A 23,441-nucleotide genomic window follows, 5' to 3' on the forward strand; every position below is an offset into this window, starting at 1 on the left:
CTCGCTCTAACTTATTTCAAATGTCGATCTCATTGGTCCTGCATTAGTGTTCATGAATATGCCATTTGTACAATATTTTAAACACAAATAGACAATTTTTTGCATCATTTAGGACACTGTGCATTGTCACTCCAGTCTGTAAATTGCAAATACAGTCTTCAGGTCCTCTGTTTCTGTTTCTTTTATCGGTCTTGTAATTCAGCTACAAATAGCTACACAGTGACTTAGCAATTTCATTGGTATACACTAAAAAAATGTAAATTAAAATGTCTACATTTTATCTAGAAGTTAGGAAGTTTAATCATGTATCAAGCATCTTCATGAATAACTCAAAATCAGGAGCTGGAGTCCAGTATATAGTAACTGTTACTATTAATTTCCCATGCCCTTTTGCTTCTGTAGCAGAAGCTACCAAATTTCAATTGTTGGTACAGCAAAATCTAAGAGTATCAATGTTTTTATATTAATATTCATTTTTAAAATAAGTGGTAGCACCTCCTTTCACTCAATTTTTCTTACTGGATTGTGCTCCCTGAAAAGCTACTAATGGGTAATGCTATGTCCTTACACCATATTGTCATGTTGTTGTTGTTGTGGTCTTCAGTCCTGAGACTGGTTTGATGCAGCTCTCCATGCTACTCTATCCTGTGCAAGCTTTTTCATCTCCCAGTACCTACTGCAACCTACATCCTTCTGAATCTGCTTAGTGTATTCATCTCTTGGTCTCCCCCTATGATTTTTACCCTCCACGCTGCCCTCCAATACTAAATTGGTGATCCCTTGATGCCTCAGAACATGTCTTACCAACCGATCCCTTCTTCTGGTCAAGTTGTGCCACAAACTTCTCTTCTCCCCAATCCTATTCAATACTTCCTCATTAGTTATGTGATCTACCCATCTAATCTTCAGCATTCTTCTGTAGCACCACATTTCGAAAGCTTCTATTCTCTTCTTGTCCAAACTATTTATCGTCCATGTTTCACTTCCATACATGGCTACACTCCATACGAATACTTTCAGAAATGACTTCCTGACACTTAAATCTATACTGGATGTTAACAAATTTCTCTTCTTCAGAAACGCTTTCCTTGCCATTGCCAGCCTACATTTTATATCCTCTCTACTTCGACCATCATCAGTTATTTTGCTCCCCAAATAGCAAAACTCCTTTACTACTTTAAGTGCCTCATTTCCTAATCTAATTCCCTCAGCATCACCCGACTTAATTAGACTACATTCCATTATCCTTGTTTTGCTTTTGTTGATGTTCATCTTATATCCTCCTTTCAAGACACTGTCCATTCCATTCAACTGCTCTTCCAAGTCCTTTGCTGTCTCCGACAGAATTACAATGTCATCGGCGAACCTCAAAGTTTTTATTTCTTCTCCATGAATTTTAATACCTACTCCGAATTTTTCTTTTGTTTCCTTTACTGCTTGCTCAATATACAGATTGAACAACATCGGGGAGAGGCTACAACCCTGTCTTACTCCCTTCCCAACCACTGCTTCCCTTTCATGTCCCTCGACTCTTATAACTGCCATCTGGTTTCTGTACAAATCGTAAATAGCCTTTCGCTCCCTGTATTTTACCCCTGCCACCTTTAGAATTTGAAAGAGAGTATTCCAGTCAACATTGTCAAAAGCTTTCTCTAAGTCTACAAATGCTAGAAACGTAGGTTTGCCTTTCCTTAATCTTTCTTCTAAGATAAGTCGTAAGGTCAGTATTGCCTCACGTGTTCCAGTGTTTCTACGGAATCCAAACTGATCTTCCCCGAGGTTGGCTTCGTCTGTAAAGAATTCGTGTTAGTATTTTGCAGCTGTGACTTATTAAGCTGATAGTTCGGTAATTTTCACATCTGTCAACACCTGCTTTCTTTGGGATTGGAATTATTATATTCTTCTTGAAATCTGAGGGTATTTCACCTGTTTCATACATCTTGCTCACCAGATGATAGAGTTTTGTCAGGACTGGCTCTCCCACGGCCGTCAGTAGTTGCAATGGAATATTGTCTACTCCGGGGGCCTTGTTTCGACTCAGGTCTTTCAGTGCTCTGTCAAACTCTTCACGCAGTATCATATCTCCCATTTCATCTTCATCTACATCCTCTTCCATTTCCATAATATTGTCCTCAAGTACATCGCCCTTGTATAGACCCTCTATATACTCTTCCACCTTTCTGCTTTCCCTTCTTTGCTTACAACTAGGTTTCCATCTGAGCTCTTGATATTCATACAAGTCGTTCTCTTATCTCCAAAGGTCTCTTTAATTTTCCTGTAGGCGGTATCTATCTTACCCCTAGTGAGATAGGCCTCTACATCCTTACATTTGTCCTCTAGCCATCCCTGCTTAGCCATTTTGCACTTCCTGTCGATCTCATTTTTTGAGACGTTTGTATTCCTTTTTGCCTGTTTCACTTACTGCATTTTTATATTTTCTCCTTTCATATCGTCATAACAAAAGTAAACATAATAAAACAACTACACCAAATAGCTAGATAAACGTGTTGTAGCCAGCCAGTTATGTTCCCTCACATGGGTGATTCATTGGACTACCTGGAAACTAGGAGTGATCAGCAGTCCATTGGTACAATCTGCAGTTTGTGGACATATGTGCAGTCCGAAGGTGGCTCATGTAACCTGGTGATTGACTGGTGTGAGCTGTCACTAGTTTGTGAGACCCTTTAGTTACAGAGCTAACTCCGACCTCGGATGACACTACAAATCACTCAGTTCCTACAGTTTCTGTTCTGTATTTACATTATTTATACATCACCATACATTGTAACAGAAGGCCTCGTGCTACACTGTAGATTTTATGTGTCAGCGCAACAGAGATACAAGATGTCTAGTTTTCTGGATAAGGAGGTGGGGGCCGAAGACCAATATTACTCAAATACAATTTCAAATGTTGACATTATTATTACTGCATTAATGCTCTTTAACAACATATTAGCCTCAAATAAACAGTATTTTGCATAATTCAGAGTAGTGTACATTTTTACCTTATTCACGGGCCTCAGACCTCGTGCATTGTGCTTATCTTAGAGTAAAGGTTCAGCAGTGCAATAATTGCATATTTTCCAACATGTATATTTGTTTGCTATTGTATTAGTTTTTTTAGGAATAATAAACTCTGTTCTCTTGATTGCAGAGGATATGCTGTTAACATATGCATTTTGCTTGGTGATCTATATTGATGTTACTACTCTATTATAACTCAGTAACTAACACACTTATGTCTCTCTTTGCATGATTCTCTTGAAGGCATTTGTGATGCAGCTTTTCACTGACAAGATGTTTCATAATTTCATCTCATAGGTTAAACTCTTTCTCAACGTCTGTGCCTAGCTGTGTCTATTTCTCCATTTCATTTTATTGCCTAGATCTCTATTTCTGTTCTTGTGTTCTCGGGTAGTGCCCAGGGATGTGTTTTTACTGTCTCATTCTTGTCATGATATTGGATACATTAGTGCGCACAATAGGCAATAGGGAATTAAAAAAATGTTTACAGGTAGTTAAATATCAGTTTTACAGACTTTAAGGGTTCAACCATATTTATAACAGTCTATTACATGTGTGCATAGTAATCAGTTAGCATGTTCATAATGAGGAAGGATGCAGTTGAGTAAAGACACAGATGAAAGCATGTAAAATCAGTATGACTACCCGTAATTCTGTGAAGTAATCTCTCTTGATCAATATTTCTTATTTACTGGTGTTAGTCTCCAGTTATATCTATCCACATGAACCCCAGGAAACATATCACCTGTGTTCTTTACAATGCAGTTATACTGTATAATGCTTAAATTATCTCCTGTTCAGTGAAATTAATTAGTTGCTGATTCTTCAACTAACATTGTGGAATTTTTCACTAGAGCAATCCACTTTTCATTTCAGCTCCAAAGCATTACTGTCCACATGTAATTATTGATGTTGTTATGGCAATGAATTTATGACTTTTTTTCCTTTTTAATGCAGCATTTGGGAATGCTAAAACGTATAGGAATGATAACTCTTCGAGATTCGTAAGTACTGATTAACAACAAAATACAGTAATATAACTGGTACTATTGAGGCTTTTTGCTCAGTTGTTACTGAGTGGAATATTAAAATTACTGTGGATATTGGAATATGAATTCATCAGACCTGTGGAGTAATAACTAAACTTTATGGTCATAAGAAACTTTCTGCCCAAGCTCATGTTTAACAGATGAACTGAAGTGAAAAGGCTGGGATCTAATGGAATAGTCAATAAGGTAGCCACAGATGTGAAGTAGGCCCTGATATTAAATTTCAGACATCCATGACACAGTTCTATCACTCTCTGCTTGAATGATAGTAACTTTCACTTAATTTTGAAATATATAATGTAAAGTAATTAGGCAATGAAGCTCCAGTAATTGTTTCAGAGAAAATTTATTTCATTTATTTTTAACATGAGATTTAATAGTTAGTATTGGTGTATAATTTTTAATTAGTTACATAATTCAGAGAAGAAATTTTTAACTCATACTATTTTTATGAAAGAATTTTGTGACCAGTTTTATACTTACATCTGTTTCCTTTATGTATTTTCTAGGGTAAATATCTTGACATAGAGTTTGACTACAAAGGTGATCCTCTTGGAGGGACCATTACAAACTGTAAGTACATCCATGTCTTCCAAAATCTAGCTTGTTTGTTACAAACAATTGTTTTTTCCTAATTTCACTAAAATTTGTTTTGTTTTCCTTTTTAGACCTCTTGGAAAAGGTGAGTTTAAAATTTGTTAATTTTTTCCATTGCATGGCATTACTATGTCAGATACACAATCAGCAAATTTATTTTAGTTTTCAGCCACTATAGTCCAGATAATTATAAATTGTAAATATTTCAACACATATTTAGCTTTTTCGATAAATAGAGGTGAAAAACATGAACTGTCTTTAAGATTTTTTGTTATGTTGAGTGTTTATTTATCATGTACTTCAAGAAGTAAATTATTTATGTAGACAGTTACTTTAATATTCTATAGATCATTTCTTTGATATAACAATGTGGAGCTTGACATGAAAAATAAAGTATAAAGTTAGCATGTAAGAATTTCCTCCAGATATGCTACTAGGATCTTGTGGAGAAAATATTCGGTGGATCAGGAATAATCCCTGGTAGCAAAAACATTTATTTTGCTCAAATAACATCAATTTTATGCTTCAGTGTCTTTTCTATCTCCTACTACACAGTTCAGTAATCATACCATTGTCATCATGTTCATTATGATCTGTTTTATCGTACAGACTGACTTGGGTCACACGTATGTGCACAGATGCAATCCATAATTTAAAACTGAATGAGGCCCAGGTAAAGATAAAGGTATGTGAACTGGTATTGTATCATTATTTGACCATTTCACAACTCCCAAATGAAGGACAAAAAGGCATTCGTGGCATTGAGAAACAGCTGAAAGAGTTGAAAACAAATAAATCACTGCATCTGGATAGAATCTCGATTAGGCTTTATAGAGTGTACTTTTCGACATTGTTCTCTCATTTAGCTTGCATTTATCATAGATGTCTTGCCCAGTGCAAAGCCCCAAGTGACAGGGAAAAAGCACAGGTAGCTCCTGTGTGCAAGAAGTGCAAAAGAAAGGAACTGCAAAATTACAAACCAATATTCTTAATGTCGGTTTGCAGCAGAATTCTTGAGCTTATTCTAGATTAAGATTTATTTGAGAGAGAATATCTTATATCCACAAATCAATACAGATCTAAAAAGTCTTGCTCATACAAAACCCAACTACCCTTTTTCTTGTGCGATATTTTGTGAACAAGGGACAACAGGCAGATTCCATATTCCTAGGTTTTCAGAAAGCATTTGACACAGTGCCCCACTGCAGATTGTCATTGAAGTCGTAGGGGGTGGAATGGTGGTTCCCAGATATGTGAGTGGTTCAAAGACTTTTAAGTAAAAGACCCCACTAGATTGTCTTGGACAGTGATTGTTTGTCGAGTCAGGGGCATCACCAGGAGTGCCCCAGAGAAGTGTGATAGGATCACTTTTGTTTTCTGTATGTATGTAAATGATCTGTTGGATAGTGAGACCAGCAATCTGTGCCTGTTTGCTTAAGACAGTGTAGTGTGCAGGGAAGTGTCATCACCGAATGACTGTAGTACGAGGGCAGTTCAATAAGTAATGCAACACATTTTTTTATCTCGGCCAATTTTGGTTGAAAAAACCGGAAATTTCTTGTGGAATATTTTCAAACATTCCCGCTTCGTCTCGTATAGTTTCATTGACTTCCGACAGGTGGCAGCGCTGTACGGAGCTGTTAAAATGGCGTCTGTAATGGATGTGCGTTGCAAACAACGGGCAGTGATCGAGTTTCTTTTGGCGGAAAACCAGGGCATCTCAGATATTCATAGGCGCTTGCAGAATGTCTACGGTGATCTGGCAGTGGACAAAAGCACGGTTAGTCATTGGGCAAAGCGTGTGTCATCATCGCCGCAAGGTCAAGCAAGACTGTCTGCTCTCCCGCGTGCGGGCCGGCCGTGCACAGCTGTGACTCCTGCAATGGCGGAGCGTGCGAACACACTCGTTCGAGATGATCGACGGATCACCATCAAACAACTCAGTGCTCAACTTGACATCTCTGTTGGTAGTGCTGTCACAATTGTTCACCAGTTGGGATATTCAAAGGTTTGTTCCCGCTGGGTCCCTCGTTGTCTAACCGAACACCATAAAGAGCAAAGGAGAACCATCTGTGCGGAATTGCTTGCTCGTCATGTGGCTGAGGGTGACAATTTCTTGTCAAAGATTGTTACAGGCGATGAAACATGGGTTCATCACTTCGAACATGAAACAAAACGGCAATCAGTGGAGTGGCGCCACACCCACTCCCCTACCAAGAAAAAGTTTAAAGCCATACCCTCAGCCGGTAAAGTCATGGTTACAGTCTTCTGGGACTCTGAAGTGGTTATTCTGTTCGATGTCCTTCCCCATGGGCAAACGATCAACTCTGAAGTGTATTGTGCTACTCTTCAGAAATTGAAGAAACGACTTCAGCGTGTTCGTAGGCACAAAAATCTGAATGAACTTCTCCTTCTTCATGACAACACAAGACCTCACACAAGTCTTCGCACCCGAGAGGAGCTCACAAAACTTCAGTCGACTGTTCTTCCTCATGTACCCTACAGCCCCGATCTCGCACCGTCGGATTTCCATATGTTTGGCCCAATGAAGGACGCAATCCGTGGGACGCACTATGCGGATGATGAAGAAGTTATTGATGCAGTACGACGTTGGCTCCGACATCGACCAGTGGAATGGTACCGTGCAAGCATACAGGCCCTCATTTCAAGGTGGCGTAAGGCCGTAGCATTGAATGGAGATTACGTTGAAAAATAGTGTTGTGTAGCTAAAAGATTGGGGAATAACCTGGTGTATTTCAATGCTGAATAAAACAACCCCTGTTTCAGAAAAAAAATGTGTTGCATTACTTATTGAACTGCCCTCGTACAATATGGATAACTTAGAATTCATATTTGATGTGATTAATGGCAACTTGCTCTAAATACAGAAAACTGTAATGCAGTACATTTAAGTAGAAAAACCAATCCCATAATGTTGGAATACAATATTAGAGGTGTGCTGCTTGATGTCACCATGTCAATCAACTATTTAGATGTTACATAGTTGTGTAACTAGGGCCTCCCATTGGGTAGACAATTCGCCCGGTTCAAGTCTTTTGATTTGACGTCACTTTGGCGACTTCAGCATCGATGGGGATGAAATGGTGATGATTAGGACAACACAACACCCAGTCCCTGAGTGGAGGAAATCTCTAACCCAGCCGGAATCGAACCTGGGTCCTTAAGATTGACATTCTGTCGCGCTGACCACTCAGCTACTGGATGCGGACATGTAACATAGTAAAGTGATATGACGTGGAATGAGCACTCTGTCGTAAGAAAGGTGAATGGTTGATTTTGGTTTATTGGGAGAATTCCAGGAAAGTGTAGTTCATCTATAAAGGAGATCACATGTAGAAAAAAACAACTTGTGTGAGCTATAGTTTATTACTGCCTGAGTGTTTGGGATGCCCACAAGGTCGGATTATAGGAAGACATCAAAACAGTTCAGAGGCAAGTTGATAGATTTGTTAGTGGTAGGTTTGATTAACACTTGAATACTGTCAAAATGCTTCATGAACTCAAATGGATATTCCTGGAGGGAAGATGATGTTCTTTTCATGAAACACTATTGAGAAACATAGTTTACAGAACTTTCAAGCAGAAAAATTCAGATTTGAAATGGGTAACACTGATGAACATATAGCTGAATGAAAGCTCAATAATCCAATACCGGGTGTACCGGTATGAAATGAGTGTTTTTTTTTTTTGTGAAAATGAAACACTAATTTTGAATTGAAAAGTAAAAACATTTTATTCAAAGTACTGACCATTGCTTTCTATACATTTTGACCACCTTTCTGGCAATTTGTGAAACCACGTCAATAGAAATATTCGTCTTTTGAAGCAAACCAATCAGACACCCAATTTTCGACTTCTTAGTAGAAATCGAAGTGTTCCTCAGCCAATGCATGTCACATTGATGAAAACAAATGGTAGTCGGAAGGGGTCAAGTCTGGTGAATACGGTGGGTGGGGTAGCAGCTCCCAGCCAAGTGCTTTGTTGTATCCTGAACCATTACTGATTAGTGTGAAGGTGCATTGTCGTGTAAAAAAATTACTTTGCCATGTCTTCTGGCCCATTCTGGTCTTTTTTCGATCAATGCATAGTTCAAATTGATCATTTGTTGTCTGTAGTGATTAGTATTCACAGTTTCACTGGGTTTTAAAATCTCATGATACTCCACACCTTTCTGATCTCACCAAACACAGAGCATTGTCTTCTTGCCAAAAAATCTCTGGTTTTGCAGTCGATGTTGATGGTTGTCCCGGATTAACCCATGATTTTTTCCATTTAGTATTCTTAAAATAAATCCATTTTTCATCACCAGTAACAGTTTGATGCAAAACTGATTTTCTTTCATGTATTTGAAGCAAAATTTGACAAATGGTTTTTTGGTTTTCCATCTGTCTTTCATTCAATTCATGTGGCACCCATTTTCCACACTTTGGGATCTTTCCCATATCTTTCAAACAGTCAGAAATTGTTTGTTGTGCAACATTTAGCATTGCTGCCATTTGATTCTGACTCAAAGTATCATCTTCATCCAATATTGCTTGCAATTCGGCATCTTTGAACTTTTTTGGTGGTCTTCCATGTTCTTCATTTCTTACATCAAAATCATTATTTCTGAACTGTTGAAACCATCTTTTGCATGTTGCTTCTGATAGAGCATGATCACCATATGCCTTGACAAGCTTTTGATGCGACTGTGCAGCATTTTGTTTGAAATGAAAACAAAAAATTAATGCTTTCTGCAAATCATAACTTTCTGGTACAAAATTCGGCATTGTTAACACGATGAAAACATATGATGTTGTTTGTTCCATGACTTGATGTATACTAAATATCCTTGACAGATGTTATACCAACCAAACAAAAAAAAAATTAAGGCTCGTTCACAACAAATGTTCCCTATTGACACATTTGTATCTTAACGCTCATTTCATACCAGTGCACATGGTACGTCTGTCTGCAACTTGACATGTCTTTTTTACGCTAAATAGCTCTCTGTCTTTTCCTACATTATTTATTGAAGTCATTGTAGATTATGACAGTCTGCAAGGACAGTCTACAAGGACTTCAATAAATACAGCTATAGTGGATTAAAGAGCTTTTATTCAGCTATATGTTCACCCGTTTTATCAAGTTTAACATCAAGATTTTACTGCTTGAAACTTCTATAAACTATGTATAAGTATTTCAGCTGTAGTTGCTCATGGTTTGAAATTATCTAGTATTAAGAAAGTTTAGACAAATGGCATTTGTGACAACTGCAGAATAGTTCTACTGCCAACAGTGTGCATTTGTATAACAACCATGGGGATGTAGAAATCTAGTGGATGTACATTTAGAGTGACTGAAGCAGGACAATTTTTTCTGCCATAAGGCCAAAATAGTTCTACAGTTATTTTAGAGGCGCAATAGTGAACTCATGTTGACATTTTAGCCACCAAATTCACCTGATCTGAACCCATTGGAACAAACCTCGCGTGCTGTCAGGAGCCACCTCTGCAGCCACAAACTGATGGCCCATAATTTATGGGAACTGACTGACCTGTGCATAGATGGTCTGGTGCCACATACCTCTGGAAACTTACTGATTTTTTGTCAAATCCGTGCCACCCAGAATTGCTGCCATATTGCATTTCAGAGGTCGGCCGACTCCCTGTTGAACATGTGTTCATAATGTTTTGGTTTCTCAATGTATGTTATGAGTGTTTATATGAAATTCTGGATCAAAAATAGGAGTAGTTTGCAATTTTAGTTGAGTTTTGGAGTTAACATTACTGATTATTACACAGTAAATACTTTAGGATTAAAGGAGGCCACTCACCAAAAGGAAAACAAACACACACACACACACACACACACACACACACACACACACACACACACACACACACACTATGCCAGCTATACTGTAGCTCTTCAAAGTATAAAATCCAAAAGAAAGAAATTTTTCTTCCTATTGTGTGTGCCTATTGACGACTCAATGTTTCTGCTTTTTGGTGAGAAATCTCCTTTAGTCCTGAAGTACGAAGGCTGACTGTGAAGTAATGCCTCCACCTTCATAACTCTTCAACAGTTGGCAGCATTGGTATGTGGCAGGTACTGGCTTGTTTCATAGCCTCTTCTCCACAGCTCCAGTTGATGGGAAGCCTGAGCAGTGAACAGTTGTGTTGTTACAGTGTAAAGTATGGAACGCTGTGCAGATGATCGGTCAGTGTGATTTAACCATTGTGCAGTCATTGAATTCTTGACAGGAGAATGTGTAATTCCAAGGGAGATTCATCAAAGAATCAAAGCAGTTTGTGGTGATTGTGTTGATGTGAGTACTGTGCATTGTTTGGCGAGTAAGTTTAAAGATGTTGAGGTGGGAACATCTGCCAAGCGTGACAAACAAAGAGTTGGACGTCCTGTGACAGCAAGCACTGAGTTTCACAAGCAAAATGTTGACAGATTGATTCAGGATGATCCTCGTATCACTCAGAGATCAATTGCAAACACAATTGGTATTTCACAAGAATGTGTGGGGCACATTATTGCTTTGCTTGGCTATTGGAAGATCTGTGCATGATGGTTACCCCGGATGCTGACTCCTGAAATGAAAGTGCACAGACTTGAAATTTGCCAGGAACTCCTCTCACATTACGAGAATGAAGATGCACAGTACTCACATCAACACAACCACCATAGACTGCTTTTATTCTCTGATGAATCTCCTTTGGGTGACACCTTCTGCTGTCAAGAATTCAATGACTGCACACTGCATAAATCGCATTGACTGACCGTCTGCGCACAGTTCCATACATTACACTATAACAACACAACCGTTCAGTGATAAGGCTTCCCACCAACTGGAGCTGTAGAGAAGAGGCTACGGAACAAGCGAGTACCTGCCGCAAACCAATGCTACCAACTGTTGAAGAGTTACGAATGTGGAGGCATTACTTTTCAGTCAGCCCTCTATTTATATCCTCCAAGGACTTATCTCAACATTTATACTCACTATTACACAGTTGGTTAACATTCAGTTGCATATAATCACTTTTTCTGAGGAAGCTCACTTCTCTTCAGTACGTAAATCACTGAATCAAAAGAATAATTTCAAAAATAATGTTGCAGGTTCTCTTGTCACCAGCACGAGAAATAAGTCATTAGATTAATAACAGGGATGATATCAGTAATGTGTTGCTTCAATTTAAACTACTGTCAGTTAATCCTTTATCCATTGCTGGGCAACAAAGAGAATGTATTCTTGTATTCGTAGTTGCAGCAAACAGTAAATAAAATTCTTTACTCATGTAACAGTATACTCAGACTCTTCAATAAACAACAGTTTCTGTTTAAAATGTTCTGTCATACTTCTCCTGACTTCTTTGTTTGTAAAGGATAAACTATGTCATTCAATAAAAAATAATCTTTGTATGCCCAGATAACATTTAACACCACATGATTTATTATCAAAAATATTTTTATTAATCACACTGAAATTAACCAGGCAGTGAGTCATTATTAACTGACTGTTGAAATTATCCAACAGAACAAGAAATTATTACGCATTCATCTTAATAATAGTTATTCTGATGCTTTGGCACTGATGGGAGATAACAGGGCTGCTTTTCTGTGGAGCCATGGTATTCAACACATTACAGCTGGCCATCAGCCACTTGTGTGCTTGACTCGGTCTTGCGTTTTCCCAGCTGTCTGCAGTTACATGAAAATAAAAACACAATTTTTGTTCTTACATAGTAAACATATATCATTCCAGTACAACTTGTAGTAATGTGTAATACATAATATATAACACATACATTTGGACACCTGTTGCAAGTAGTGTGTGTCAGAAATAAGTTTCTGATACTACAATAGCCATATTTAATCTTGAACTATATTATTATTTCAGAAATTTAATTATTAATACTTTCATTAGCACCTTTTAATACATTCTTTTTTTGCAGTCGCGCGTCACGAGTCATGCTCCTGGAGAGCGAAACTTCCATATTTTCTATCAGCTACTTACGGGAGCTGACATTCACCTGCTCAGTAAGTACTTCTGTTTTGTTTACATGGTTCTCACTTGCAACTCTTGTACCATTAGTGGAGAAATTTGTAGTTGTGTGGTATATGCTTCTTGGGTGCTTGCCCATTTAATTTTTGTACAAGGTCTGGAGCATTTTAAGCTACCATTATGTGGGATGTACACTGCAGAAACAAGAAAAGAAAAAGGTTAGAAGCAACAGAGATAGAGGTTAACCACAAAAACACCCTGGAATGAAAGAAAAATCTAGTGAATGAACACAAAAAGTAAATTAAAGAGAGAAGGACACTGATTAACTTGGTAAAAGGAAAACTAAATTAGTTGGACACATAATTCAACACAGCAGCTTCATGAAAAACATCTTAGAAGGTAAAATCCTGTGAAAAAAGTCAAGGGGAAGGCCCATAACATCCACATTAGGAAGTGTTCCTGGTGGAATGAACTGTGGCAACTACAACCAGATGGTAATGATGTCAAAGGATAGAGAAGGAGGCTACGTTACCCAGACATTGCCTTTAGTGTCTGGTGATGACACCAAAGCATACTGGGTGTTAAAAAAAGTGTTGAACATTTCCAGAGGTGGTAATAGAAAAACACGTAGAGTCAACATGAGCTCTGAAACACATATCTTCAATAGAAGATTCACAGTAGCAAAGATGAACAAGTGCTAATGGCTCTTTAGGTATGCTCTTTTGAGCCCATATTTACTGGACATTTTTTCCTTGTTGTTGTCCATACTATCACTTCTCAAAATATGGAAAGCAAGGAGCTTGCAGTAGAAGAGATGTGTTTCACAATATTGAAGATGAACAAGTTCTTCTAGCTCTTAAGGTATGCATTTAAGGGCCCATATCTAGGCCTACCAGACACTTTTCCTTGTTTTAATGAGTACTACTACCTCTCAAAATATTCAACAGTTTTTTTAATTTTTTGTTTATTTATTTATTTATTTTTAGCACTCTGTATAAGAGTATGCATGGTATGTCAGTTGTAACTGTTCCAAGGAGAGTAAAGATTGAAGTGAAGTGTTGATGGGTGAGTCAGGCTTATCATGCGTCATTGAGGTATCTGAAAATATTCCAGAAAAAGCCAAAAATACTTTAGAAAAACTTGAATCTTGGTTCTATCATAATAAATGTAACTAAAACCAAAATGACGCAATTTGAAGCTAAATCAGTAGAAAGGAGTGAAATAAAGAAAACTTGCAATGATCAGGATATCACAGAAGCAAACCACATGAAGTTCTTAGGCCTAAATCTTGACAAAAATTTAAATTGGAAGGTACACATAGATTACTTAGCAAATAAACTGAACAACTTAGCATTTGCAATGTGTATTTTGTCAGATGCTACAAACATGGATACCAGAAAAATATTTTATCACTGCTACTTTGAGTCAGTTATTCGTTATGGCATAATCTTCTGGCGAAGTTCAGCAAATGTCACTAGGCTCCTAGTATTACAAAAGAAAGTAATTAGAAACATGTGTGTTGCAAAAAAATGGGAATCCTGTCGACCACTGTTAAAAAATCTGAAAATACTATCTAGCCCCTTTACATATATGAGATGGTGGTGTTCCTATATAGAAATCAACATACACTAGACACTTTCCGTTTTGACCACAACTACAGCACTCGCCACAGAGATAACTTCAAACTTCCAACACATCGTTTAAAACTTTATGCCCAAACGCCAGAGTATATGGGGTTAAAAATATTCAATAAAATAAAAGGCAGTAATATATTTAAAATGGAGATTGGTTCACTGAAATTATTGCTCTTTACTCTTCTGGTGGAAAAGTGTTATTATTCTGTCGATGAATTCATTGAGGACAGCTTCACAATCTGAACACAGGTATTGTATTACATGTATTATTTTATGTACATGTGTAGCTGTAACTTAGAAATGTAAAATATAATGTAAACTTTTGTATTTCTCTTAAAAAAGTGAAAAAAGTTTCTTTTGTAAACCTTTACAGGTCTCCTGTACATCAAATCAAATGATTTGAAAATTGTATGTAATGAGATGAATAAATCACATATCACATAACACATTGTGCATACATGTGCATCCTTTAGAGGTCACAAATGAAAAACAAACCCCAGATACATAGTAAGCAATACGTATTATTGCAGATTCTTAGCAACTGACTCACTGATGAACTTATTGTTGGATCATCATTTTTGTATCAAATGTCTCTAAACTTTAGGTCACTTTAAATCCCAACTAACCTCAAATAAAAAATTCAGAGAGAAAAGAGACTCTCATGGACATGGATATCAGAAAAATATTTTATCACTACTACTTTGAGTCAGTTATTCGTTATGGCACAATCTTCTGAGGAAGTTCAGCAAATGTCACTAGGCTCCTAGTATTACTCTGTGCAATTGGTCACTGTGCTCACCCATACAGCTCCCTCCCTGTTCCCATTCCAGCACTACACAGCCACAATTTCATTGCCACACCCAGTCTTTTAATTTATTTTTATTTCTCTCCTTTCCTGCCCCCCCCCCCCCCCCCCACGCCTCCCTCCCCACCTTCTCTCCGTCTAAACTGCAGTGCAATTTTGGGTGCAATTATCTTGAGGGGACGTAATTATTTGCTCAGTATGGCAGCAGCTGTTAAATTCAGATAAAATACACAGTGCCGTCCTTCTTCTGTAAGGAGATGCAGTAGTACAAAGATTACTGGGTTTTGATGATTGAGGATGAGGCAGGATGTGGAAAGGATGCTGTTTGTTCTCTAAGTCTCAGCAGCCCTTGCACTGCTGACACCAGAAACTGATATTAGCCCTATTTTTTGAGGTCGGATGCTCATCAGTGTGTGGTCACTCTGAGGTCAGGAAATCTCAGAACACAGCTGCTGTGCCCAAGTTTGCTATCTTCTCTTCAAACCAACAGCAACAGAATGACAACTAAGATGCTGAAGTATTGTGCTTTTGCCATTTGTCACTTTGATTCAGATTACAGCTTGGCTGTTCATTATTTCGAGCAGAAGATAGTAAATATTGTTTGGTCAGAGGAGTGAGCAACCGCTTTCACTTGACATGTGTGGCTACATCAGCTGTTGCAGTAAGATTGCACTCTCTCTCTCTCTCTCTCTCTCTCTCTCTCTCTCTCTCTCTCTCTCTCTCTCTCTCAACCACCTCCATCATTTGTCAGCCTGATCACTGTGTCACCGGTTTAGCTCTCTCTCTCTCTCTCTATCTCTCTCTCTCTCTCTCTCTCTCTCTCTCAGGACTTCCACATGAATTCAACTCTCTGTAGGACATTAATAATCGAGTTGTCATTTAAGTTGTTTTGGTAGTTACACTGTACATGTTGGTTCCTACATTCATCGATTGCTGTACGTGTATGATAGTAATATTAACTTGTCAGTGAAGGCTGCTGTTGGTTAAAAATTTATGAAAACTGGGAGGATATATCTCATTGTTGAAGTTTAATCTGTTTTATTAGTGTTGAATCCCCCATTATCCACTTTCATCAGTCTCTTAATAAATTTAGATTGCCTGTAGGCATGGATGATGTCAGCCGCCTTCCATAGTGAAGACTAAGGTAGATACCAATTAAATCCCTGCAGTATGCACAAATTTCTGCTCCAAAACACAGAGCAAGTTGCTATGTCTAGAAATTCTGTGATGGTATTAGAGAAGGAAAGTTGCTACTCACCATATAACGGAGATGCTGAGTTGCGATAGGCACATCAAAAAGATTCACACAATTATAGCTTTCGGCCATTAAGGCCTTTGTCAGCAATAGACACACACACACACACACACACACACATTCTCTCTCTCTCTCTCTCTCTCTCTCTCTCTCTCTCTCTCGTGCAAACACAACTTGCACACAGGTCTGCAGTCTCAGACAACTTAAACCACACTGCGAGCAGGAGCACCAATGCATGATGGGAGTGGCGACTGGTGGGCATAAGGGGTGGATGGAGAGGGGAGGGGGAGGGATAGTACGGTGGGGTTGGCAGACAGTGAATTGCTGCAGTTTAGACGGAGAGAAGGTGGGGAGGGAGGCGGGGGGGGGGGGGGGGGGGGTGGGGGGGGGGAGTGGGGAGGGTGGAAAGGAGAGAAATAAAAATAAATTAAAAAGACTGGGTGTGGCAGTGAAATTGCGGCTGTGTAGTGCTGGAATGGGAACAGGGAGGGAGCTGTATGGGTGAGCACAGCGACCAACGAAGGTTGAGGCCAGGAGGGTTGTGAAAATGTAGGATGTATTGCAGGGAAAGTCCCCACCTGTGCAGTTCAGAAAAGCTGGTGTTGGTGCGAAGGATCCATATGGCACAGACTGTGAAGCAGTCATTGAGATGAGGGATATGATGTTTGGCAGCAACAGGATGGTCCACTTGTTTTTTGGCCACAGCTTGTCGGTGGCTATTCTGTATTGAGGCTGGTCGGGGCAGCACAGGCAACATCTGCTGTCCAAATTACTGTCAGTATGAAGCAGAGATGTTCCTGTTACCTTCCCAATGGCGCCCTGTATTATCGTACCAGGTGCTCAGACAGCATTGTGCTGACAAATGTAAGCTGGTGAAGTTCATTCCCCTCAGCACTTCCATGCAGAGGCATCCATTGTGACGGTGTATGTAGTACTGGGGGTCATCTAAAATAATGATCTGATGACACTCCTGTGTCCCATGTAGTCATCAGGGACCATGCTGTCGGCACACCTCTCTGCTGCCACATTCAGGAAAACTGCAATAATGGTCAATGCACTACGGTCTGCACTGCTGTAGATATTGTTGCACCGTTTGTGTGGGTACTTGTCTTACTGAAAACATGTTCGCTATGGGTCACACCATTAAAATCCCGAACGGGGTTTTGACTTTTTGAGGTATTGTGGTTTTAGTTTTGCTTTTTGTAGTTGGATTTTTTGTATTAATAGTTATGGTTGACCTACATAGGTCAAGGGAAATGATCGATTCCAATTTTTGTAGTTTTATATGTAGGTATTGGTGTTTTGGTATTGTCAGTTGTGGACAAGGGAAATGTCTGATTCCAAGTTTCATAGTTTTTGCTGTTTTGGAATTGTCAGGTGCGGTTGACCTATATAGGTGAAGATTCCTCTAGGAATCCTGTAGGGATTCCTGTAGATTTTGTAATTATTGTTTTTTGTTCATCGTTTCATGTGTTCGAGACTGTGGTGTGTAATTTTTAACTGTTATATTTAGCTTGCCTCCCCCCCCCCCCCCCCCCAAAAAAAAAAAAAAAAAAAAAAAGAAAGAAAAGAAAAAATCCAATTTCCTATGGTTGTCACTTTAGTTTGATTGTATTTTGGAGGGAGATGTTATTGTCTTATTTATACATATTTTCGTGTTTGTTGCTGTGTGTATGGAGAGACATCATAGGCGCCATATTGGAGATGCTTAGAATAGCCATTTCTGCCATATTGATGACGCCATGGGTCAAAGCAGACGGGTGGAATCAGACACTTCCATAAATCCCCTGAATGGCTGAGTAAATTGTATGTGTGTCCTCTTGGACACTAGGCATGGTGAGCTAGTGAGATCATGCATGGCACTGAGTGTGTGTCTCTCAAACCCATTGATTCTGTATTTCCTGTCAGTTGTGGAATCCAGAGCAATGCGAACAAAAGTATCATGGAACAGTAAACAACAGTTTCAGCAGACCACAACCTTCCACCTATCGTATTCTGGCACATGCTGCACAGGCCATTCACATTCACTTGACCACTGCCAGTGTTCGACATTGACTTGCTATAACCAGTCACCAATGGCAGCACTACCTGTGGAGGGCATATAAAGTTTGTCTGGGTGACATGGAAAACAGTACAGTTGTTGTTGTAAGGCAGAAATGGAATGATTTACCCAACATCTAAAAGGGTACAATCATTGGGGTTTGGGGTAAGAGTGGAAGTGTTTCCATAATGTCTACGCCTGCAAACAATTCACATGCCTCCATGGCAAAATGGTATTGTCCAAAACTGGTGCCAAGGCAACAGTGGGGTAGCAAAGGCCATAGATGACAGGGATGGATGATGGCTGTGGAGATGTGTATGGGTGAATAGACATGCAAGTGTTGAACAACTGACCACCCAGATGAACCGAGGGGCTACCGACAGTGTCTCCTCAGTGACCATTCAGTGAGCACTGCCGCATTTGGGCCTCCACTGCGAGCACCTGGTTCATGCACCTGTGCTGAATGCTCTTCACCAGTGACAAAGGCTGGAATTTGCATGCCAATACTGCAACTGGGGATCCACTGAACTTTCCTGATGAATCATATTTGATGCTCCATAGGATATGTATTGCTCAACACAAATTAGGAAAAGAATTGCAATGACAAAAGAAGGAGTCAAGAGGAAACAGAAATTACTTTGAGGACCACTATACAAAGATCTGAGGAAAAGACTTGCCAAATGTTACATATGGAGCTTTGCACTATACGGTGCGGAGACCTGGACATTGAGGAAGGAAGATGAAAGAAGATTGGAGGCACTAGAGATGTGGATATGGAGAAGAATGGAAAAAGTGAAATGGGAAGACCGAGTAAGGAATGAAGAAGTATTAAGATGATTTGGGGAAGAAAGAAACATACTGAAAGTCATCAGAAAGAGAAAACGGAACTGGATTGGACATTGTTTGAGAAAGGACTGTTTACTGAAGAAAGGAATAGAAGGAATGATGGAGGGAAAAGGGGGAAGAGGATAAAGAAGATATCAAATGCTGGGCAATATCAAAGGAGACAAATATTCAGAAATAAAAAGACTGGCTATGGACAGACAAAAGTGGAAGAGGATTAACCCACGACAAGACCCGCCACAAGGCAGAACACCATACAACAACAATAGGACAGATGGCCGTTGCCGTGTACAGCTTGAAACGTGAAAGCAAACAAGAAGGTAGCGTGGTATACCCCGGGTAATGTTATCATTCCAGAAGGCACAGTGGATCAACACAAGAATGTATCTATCTTTGGGGACCATGTCCACCCCACATGCAGGTTGTTTTTCCTCAGCAGAATGTCATCTACCAGCAGGACAATGCCACATGTCACACAGCTCGCAGTGTACATGTGTGGTTTGAAGAGCACCAGGATGAGTTTATAGTATTCCTGTGGCCACCAAATTTCCCAGATTTACACTCAGAATCTGTGGGACCACCTCAGTCGGGCTGTTCACGCCGTGGGTCCTCAACCGAGAAACCTGGTGTAGCTGGGCACGGCATTCGAGTCAGCATGACTCCACATACCTGTCAGTACTGTCCAGAACCTCAATGACTCTCTTCCTGCACATCTTGCAGTGATCAGTGTGGCAAAAGGTGGTTATTCAGGCATTTGACTGATGGTCACGTTAATGTGACATGGTCACGTTAATGTGACTGGACAGTGTAGTGTACGAAATGTTCAAATGTGTGTGAATTCCTAAGGGACCAAACTGCTTAGATCATCGGTCCCTAGACTTACATACTACTTAAACTCACTTATGATAAGAACAACACACACACCCATGCCCAAGGGAGGACCAGAACCTCCGGCGGAAGGGGCTGTAGTGTACATTTCTCTTTCTTACACGGGGCATAACACAATTTTCTCACAAACAAATAACAAACACATATGAGTTCTGAATTCGAAAAAGGCTGCATAATGCTTCTATATATTCAGGCTAGCCAATATGGCAATGTTTTGCAGTTACTAAATGTGAATGGGAATTGGATATACATCCTAAACGCCTTCTCTCTGTCCACCTACTGTCTACCCCCACCCCAACCCTCTCTCACCATCTCCTCCTCTCCCTCTCTCTCTGTCCACCCCCTCCTCCTCCCTCACTATGTCTAGAACAAGATATATATAATGGAATCACATTAGATAGAAGTTACACACAATTGATAGTGCCTTTATTTCTCAACCCCATGTTATCAGCTGTAAAATTTCATTTGCAAGTAAATCACTGTAAGTGATTTCCATTCTCTCTCTTTCATCTGGAATAAATACTAATGTTCAAATGTTCAGGCCTCCTCTCCCTCTCTCTCTGTCCACCCCCTCCTCCTCCCTCACTATGTCTAGAACAAGATATATATAATGGAATCACATTAGATAGAAGTTACACACAATTGATAGTGCCTTTATTTCTCAACCCCATGTTATCAGCTGTAAAATTTCATTTGCAAGTAAATCACTGTAAGTGATTTCCATTCTCTCTCTTTCATCTGGAATAAATACTAATTTTTCATAGGCAGTGTAGGTAATGCATAAAGCTGAGGGATAGTGAAGGGTAGGGGTTGTTTGGGGGAGGAGACCAGACAGCAAGGTCATCGGTCTCATCAGATTAGGGAAGGACGGGGAAGGAAGTCGGCCATCCCCTTTCAAAGGAACCATCCTGGCATTTGCCTGGAGCGATTTAGGGAAATCGCAGAAAACCTAAATCAGGATTGCCAGATGTGGGATTGAACCATCGTCCTCTCAAATGCGAGTCCAAAGTGCTAGTCACTGCGCCACCTCACTCTGTGGATAGTGAAGATCAGATCCCTTTTTTAAAAAGAAATCTGCAAGCAATGTGTGGGCCACAAGTCTGCCTTAATTCACCTTATTAAAAAATAAAAAATTAAAAATAAAAATAAAAACACTTGCTAGTAGTTTTGATTTTCCTAAATTCGTCTGCAGAAGGCTTACGAACTTTTACGTTCAAAACTCATGATACATTGTTTTATAGGTAAGCTAACTGAAGATGAATTTTTTAGAACTGAAACCAGTAACACTGTTTTGTTCCTATAGCATAATACACAGGGTGCTAGCTTGCGAAGCAGGAATTTGAGCCAGACCCGGACTGAAACTCCACATTGGATTAAAGACTGTGGGCTGATACAGTGGCCAGCACAATTGTGGTTTCTAGGCAGTTGTCATTCTCATTTGCTGGACTGGTTCCCAAATTCAGCATCAGAGAATTTGTTAACAAATGGAACAAGGTTGACATAATTGAAGACAGATAGTGCACACAACTTCCCTCCCTGAGATTACTTTGATGACTGATGTCAGGAGGGGCATCTGATCACAAAGCTAAATCTATATCTATATGAATAAAAATGTAAATGTTCGTTTGTACAGAATCTTAAATTACTGAAAGTTCTTCACTGTTTGCTTTAAAATTTTGGCACAACATTGCATTCAAATACATGCATGCTTTTATATACTTACTGGAAGGCCATCTTATAATACATGAATACATATTTAAAATATAAACAAGAAACATTGCTACCAAAACTCTCGAAAAGCTGTTGAGCATTTATTTCAAATTTTTATGGGATGCTCTAATACACATTCATAATGACGTAGGCTATATATTTTTTGAAACAACAATGTACAGATTTTCTGTTAAAACCAACTACGAGAAACAAAATACTGTGCTGTGCTTTGCTCTGCTGTGAATATGTATGGATTTGTTTTCTTTCTTGCAATCAGTTTTAACCATGATACTAGAATATGTGAATCCTTAGAAATATTGTTTTTCCCACACATATTCTTTTTCATTACATGTATCTTTAAACAAAAATTTTATACACAATAATGTGCTGTTTTGTTTTCTTCCTCTCAGTCGTTTTTTACTGAAAACAAGTAAGTTGTATTGACAGGTTCTCTGCTTATGGTTAGAATGTACTAAGGAATCTGTATTTGCAATAACAACAAACTAGGGCCAAGATCAGAAAAAGGATGAGGAGAAGGTGGATAAAGAAAGGGAAAGGGGGGGATGGACATGGAGATGGGGAAGGAGGACATCGACAGAGAGAGGCAGAGGAGGAGATGGGTAGAGAGAAGGGAGAGAAGGAGATCAGGATACAAGCTATGCAGATGACGCATCAATCTTATTTTATGGGAGTAAATCTAATGAGCTAGAATCTCTTGCTACTAGTGGTGTAACAGAAGTAACAAAATACTTCAATGATCAGGGACTCAAGGTGAATGTCACCTAATCTCAGTTACTGACATTTAAAACTGACAGTTCTCACCACAACAATATGAATAGTGTGTGTAATATCTCTGCAACAGAAAATGGTAACTGTAAATTACTGGGTGTGTATGTTGATGAAAATTTGCGGTGGACGTACCACATTAATTTCGTATGCAGGAAAGTCAGTAGTGCCATATATCTCCTCAGCCAGCTCGCAAAGATACTTTTTAGCCGAGCACTGAAATTAGTATATTATGGAACACTTTACCCCTTTCACAATTACAGAATTGAACTGTGGGGCTGTGCAGCTGGTGTAAATTTAAAAAGAATACTACTACTACAGAAAAGAGCAATAAGACATATACAAAGTCAACCAACAGAAGCTATCAAGGGCAGTGATGTACATGATCACAACACTAGAACAAAGTGTAACTATTTCTGTAACAGAACAACATTAAAAATGACTGATGGAAGTCCATATATCAGTGGTTTGATTTGGTATAACTGGCTACCAAACTCTCTAAGAATGTACACGGGGAATGTTTTTAAAACAAAAGTAAAATCTTTTCTAATAGAAAAATGTTTATATTCTTTCAATGAATTTTAAGATAGTGATTGTAACATGAGGCATTAGCATATCAGTTGTAATGTGATAAATGTAGAAAATAGACATAAGAAGCAACAGCTACAGAGTATAGTGTATTTTATAAGTGTAAGTATAACCATAGTATTAAGTCTGACATTTGCAAAAGCCATCACTACGATGGCTTCACGCAAAGAAAATGTAAATAAATAAATAAATATATTTTCAAATCCC

General features: G+C 39.0%; 1 protein-coding gene across 1 annotated transcript in view; it reads left to right on the plus strand.

The window, feature by feature from the left end:
• Nucleotides 1-23,441, plus strand: part of LOC126428433 (unconventional myosin-Ib) — an 852,237-nt gene that overhangs the window by 601,555 nt on the left and 227,241 nt on the right. The window contains exons 6-9 of the mRNA XM_050090358.1: nt 3,982-4,028; nt 4,583-4,646; nt 4,742-4,755; nt 12,635-12,719. Of these exons, the coding sequence (XP_049946315.1) occupies nt 3,982-4,028; nt 4,583-4,646; nt 4,742-4,755; nt 12,635-12,719 (210 nt within the window). The remainder of the gene's footprint in view (nt 1-3,981; nt 4,029-4,582; nt 4,647-4,741; nt 4,756-12,634; nt 12,720-23,441) is intronic.

This window comes from Schistocerca serialis, chromosome 12, assembly GCF_023864345.2.
Source record: "Schistocerca serialis cubense isolate TAMUIC-IGC-003099 chromosome 12, iqSchSeri2.2, whole genome shotgun sequence".
NCBI lineage: Eukaryota > Metazoa > Arthropoda > Insecta > Orthoptera > Acrididae > Schistocerca > Schistocerca serialis.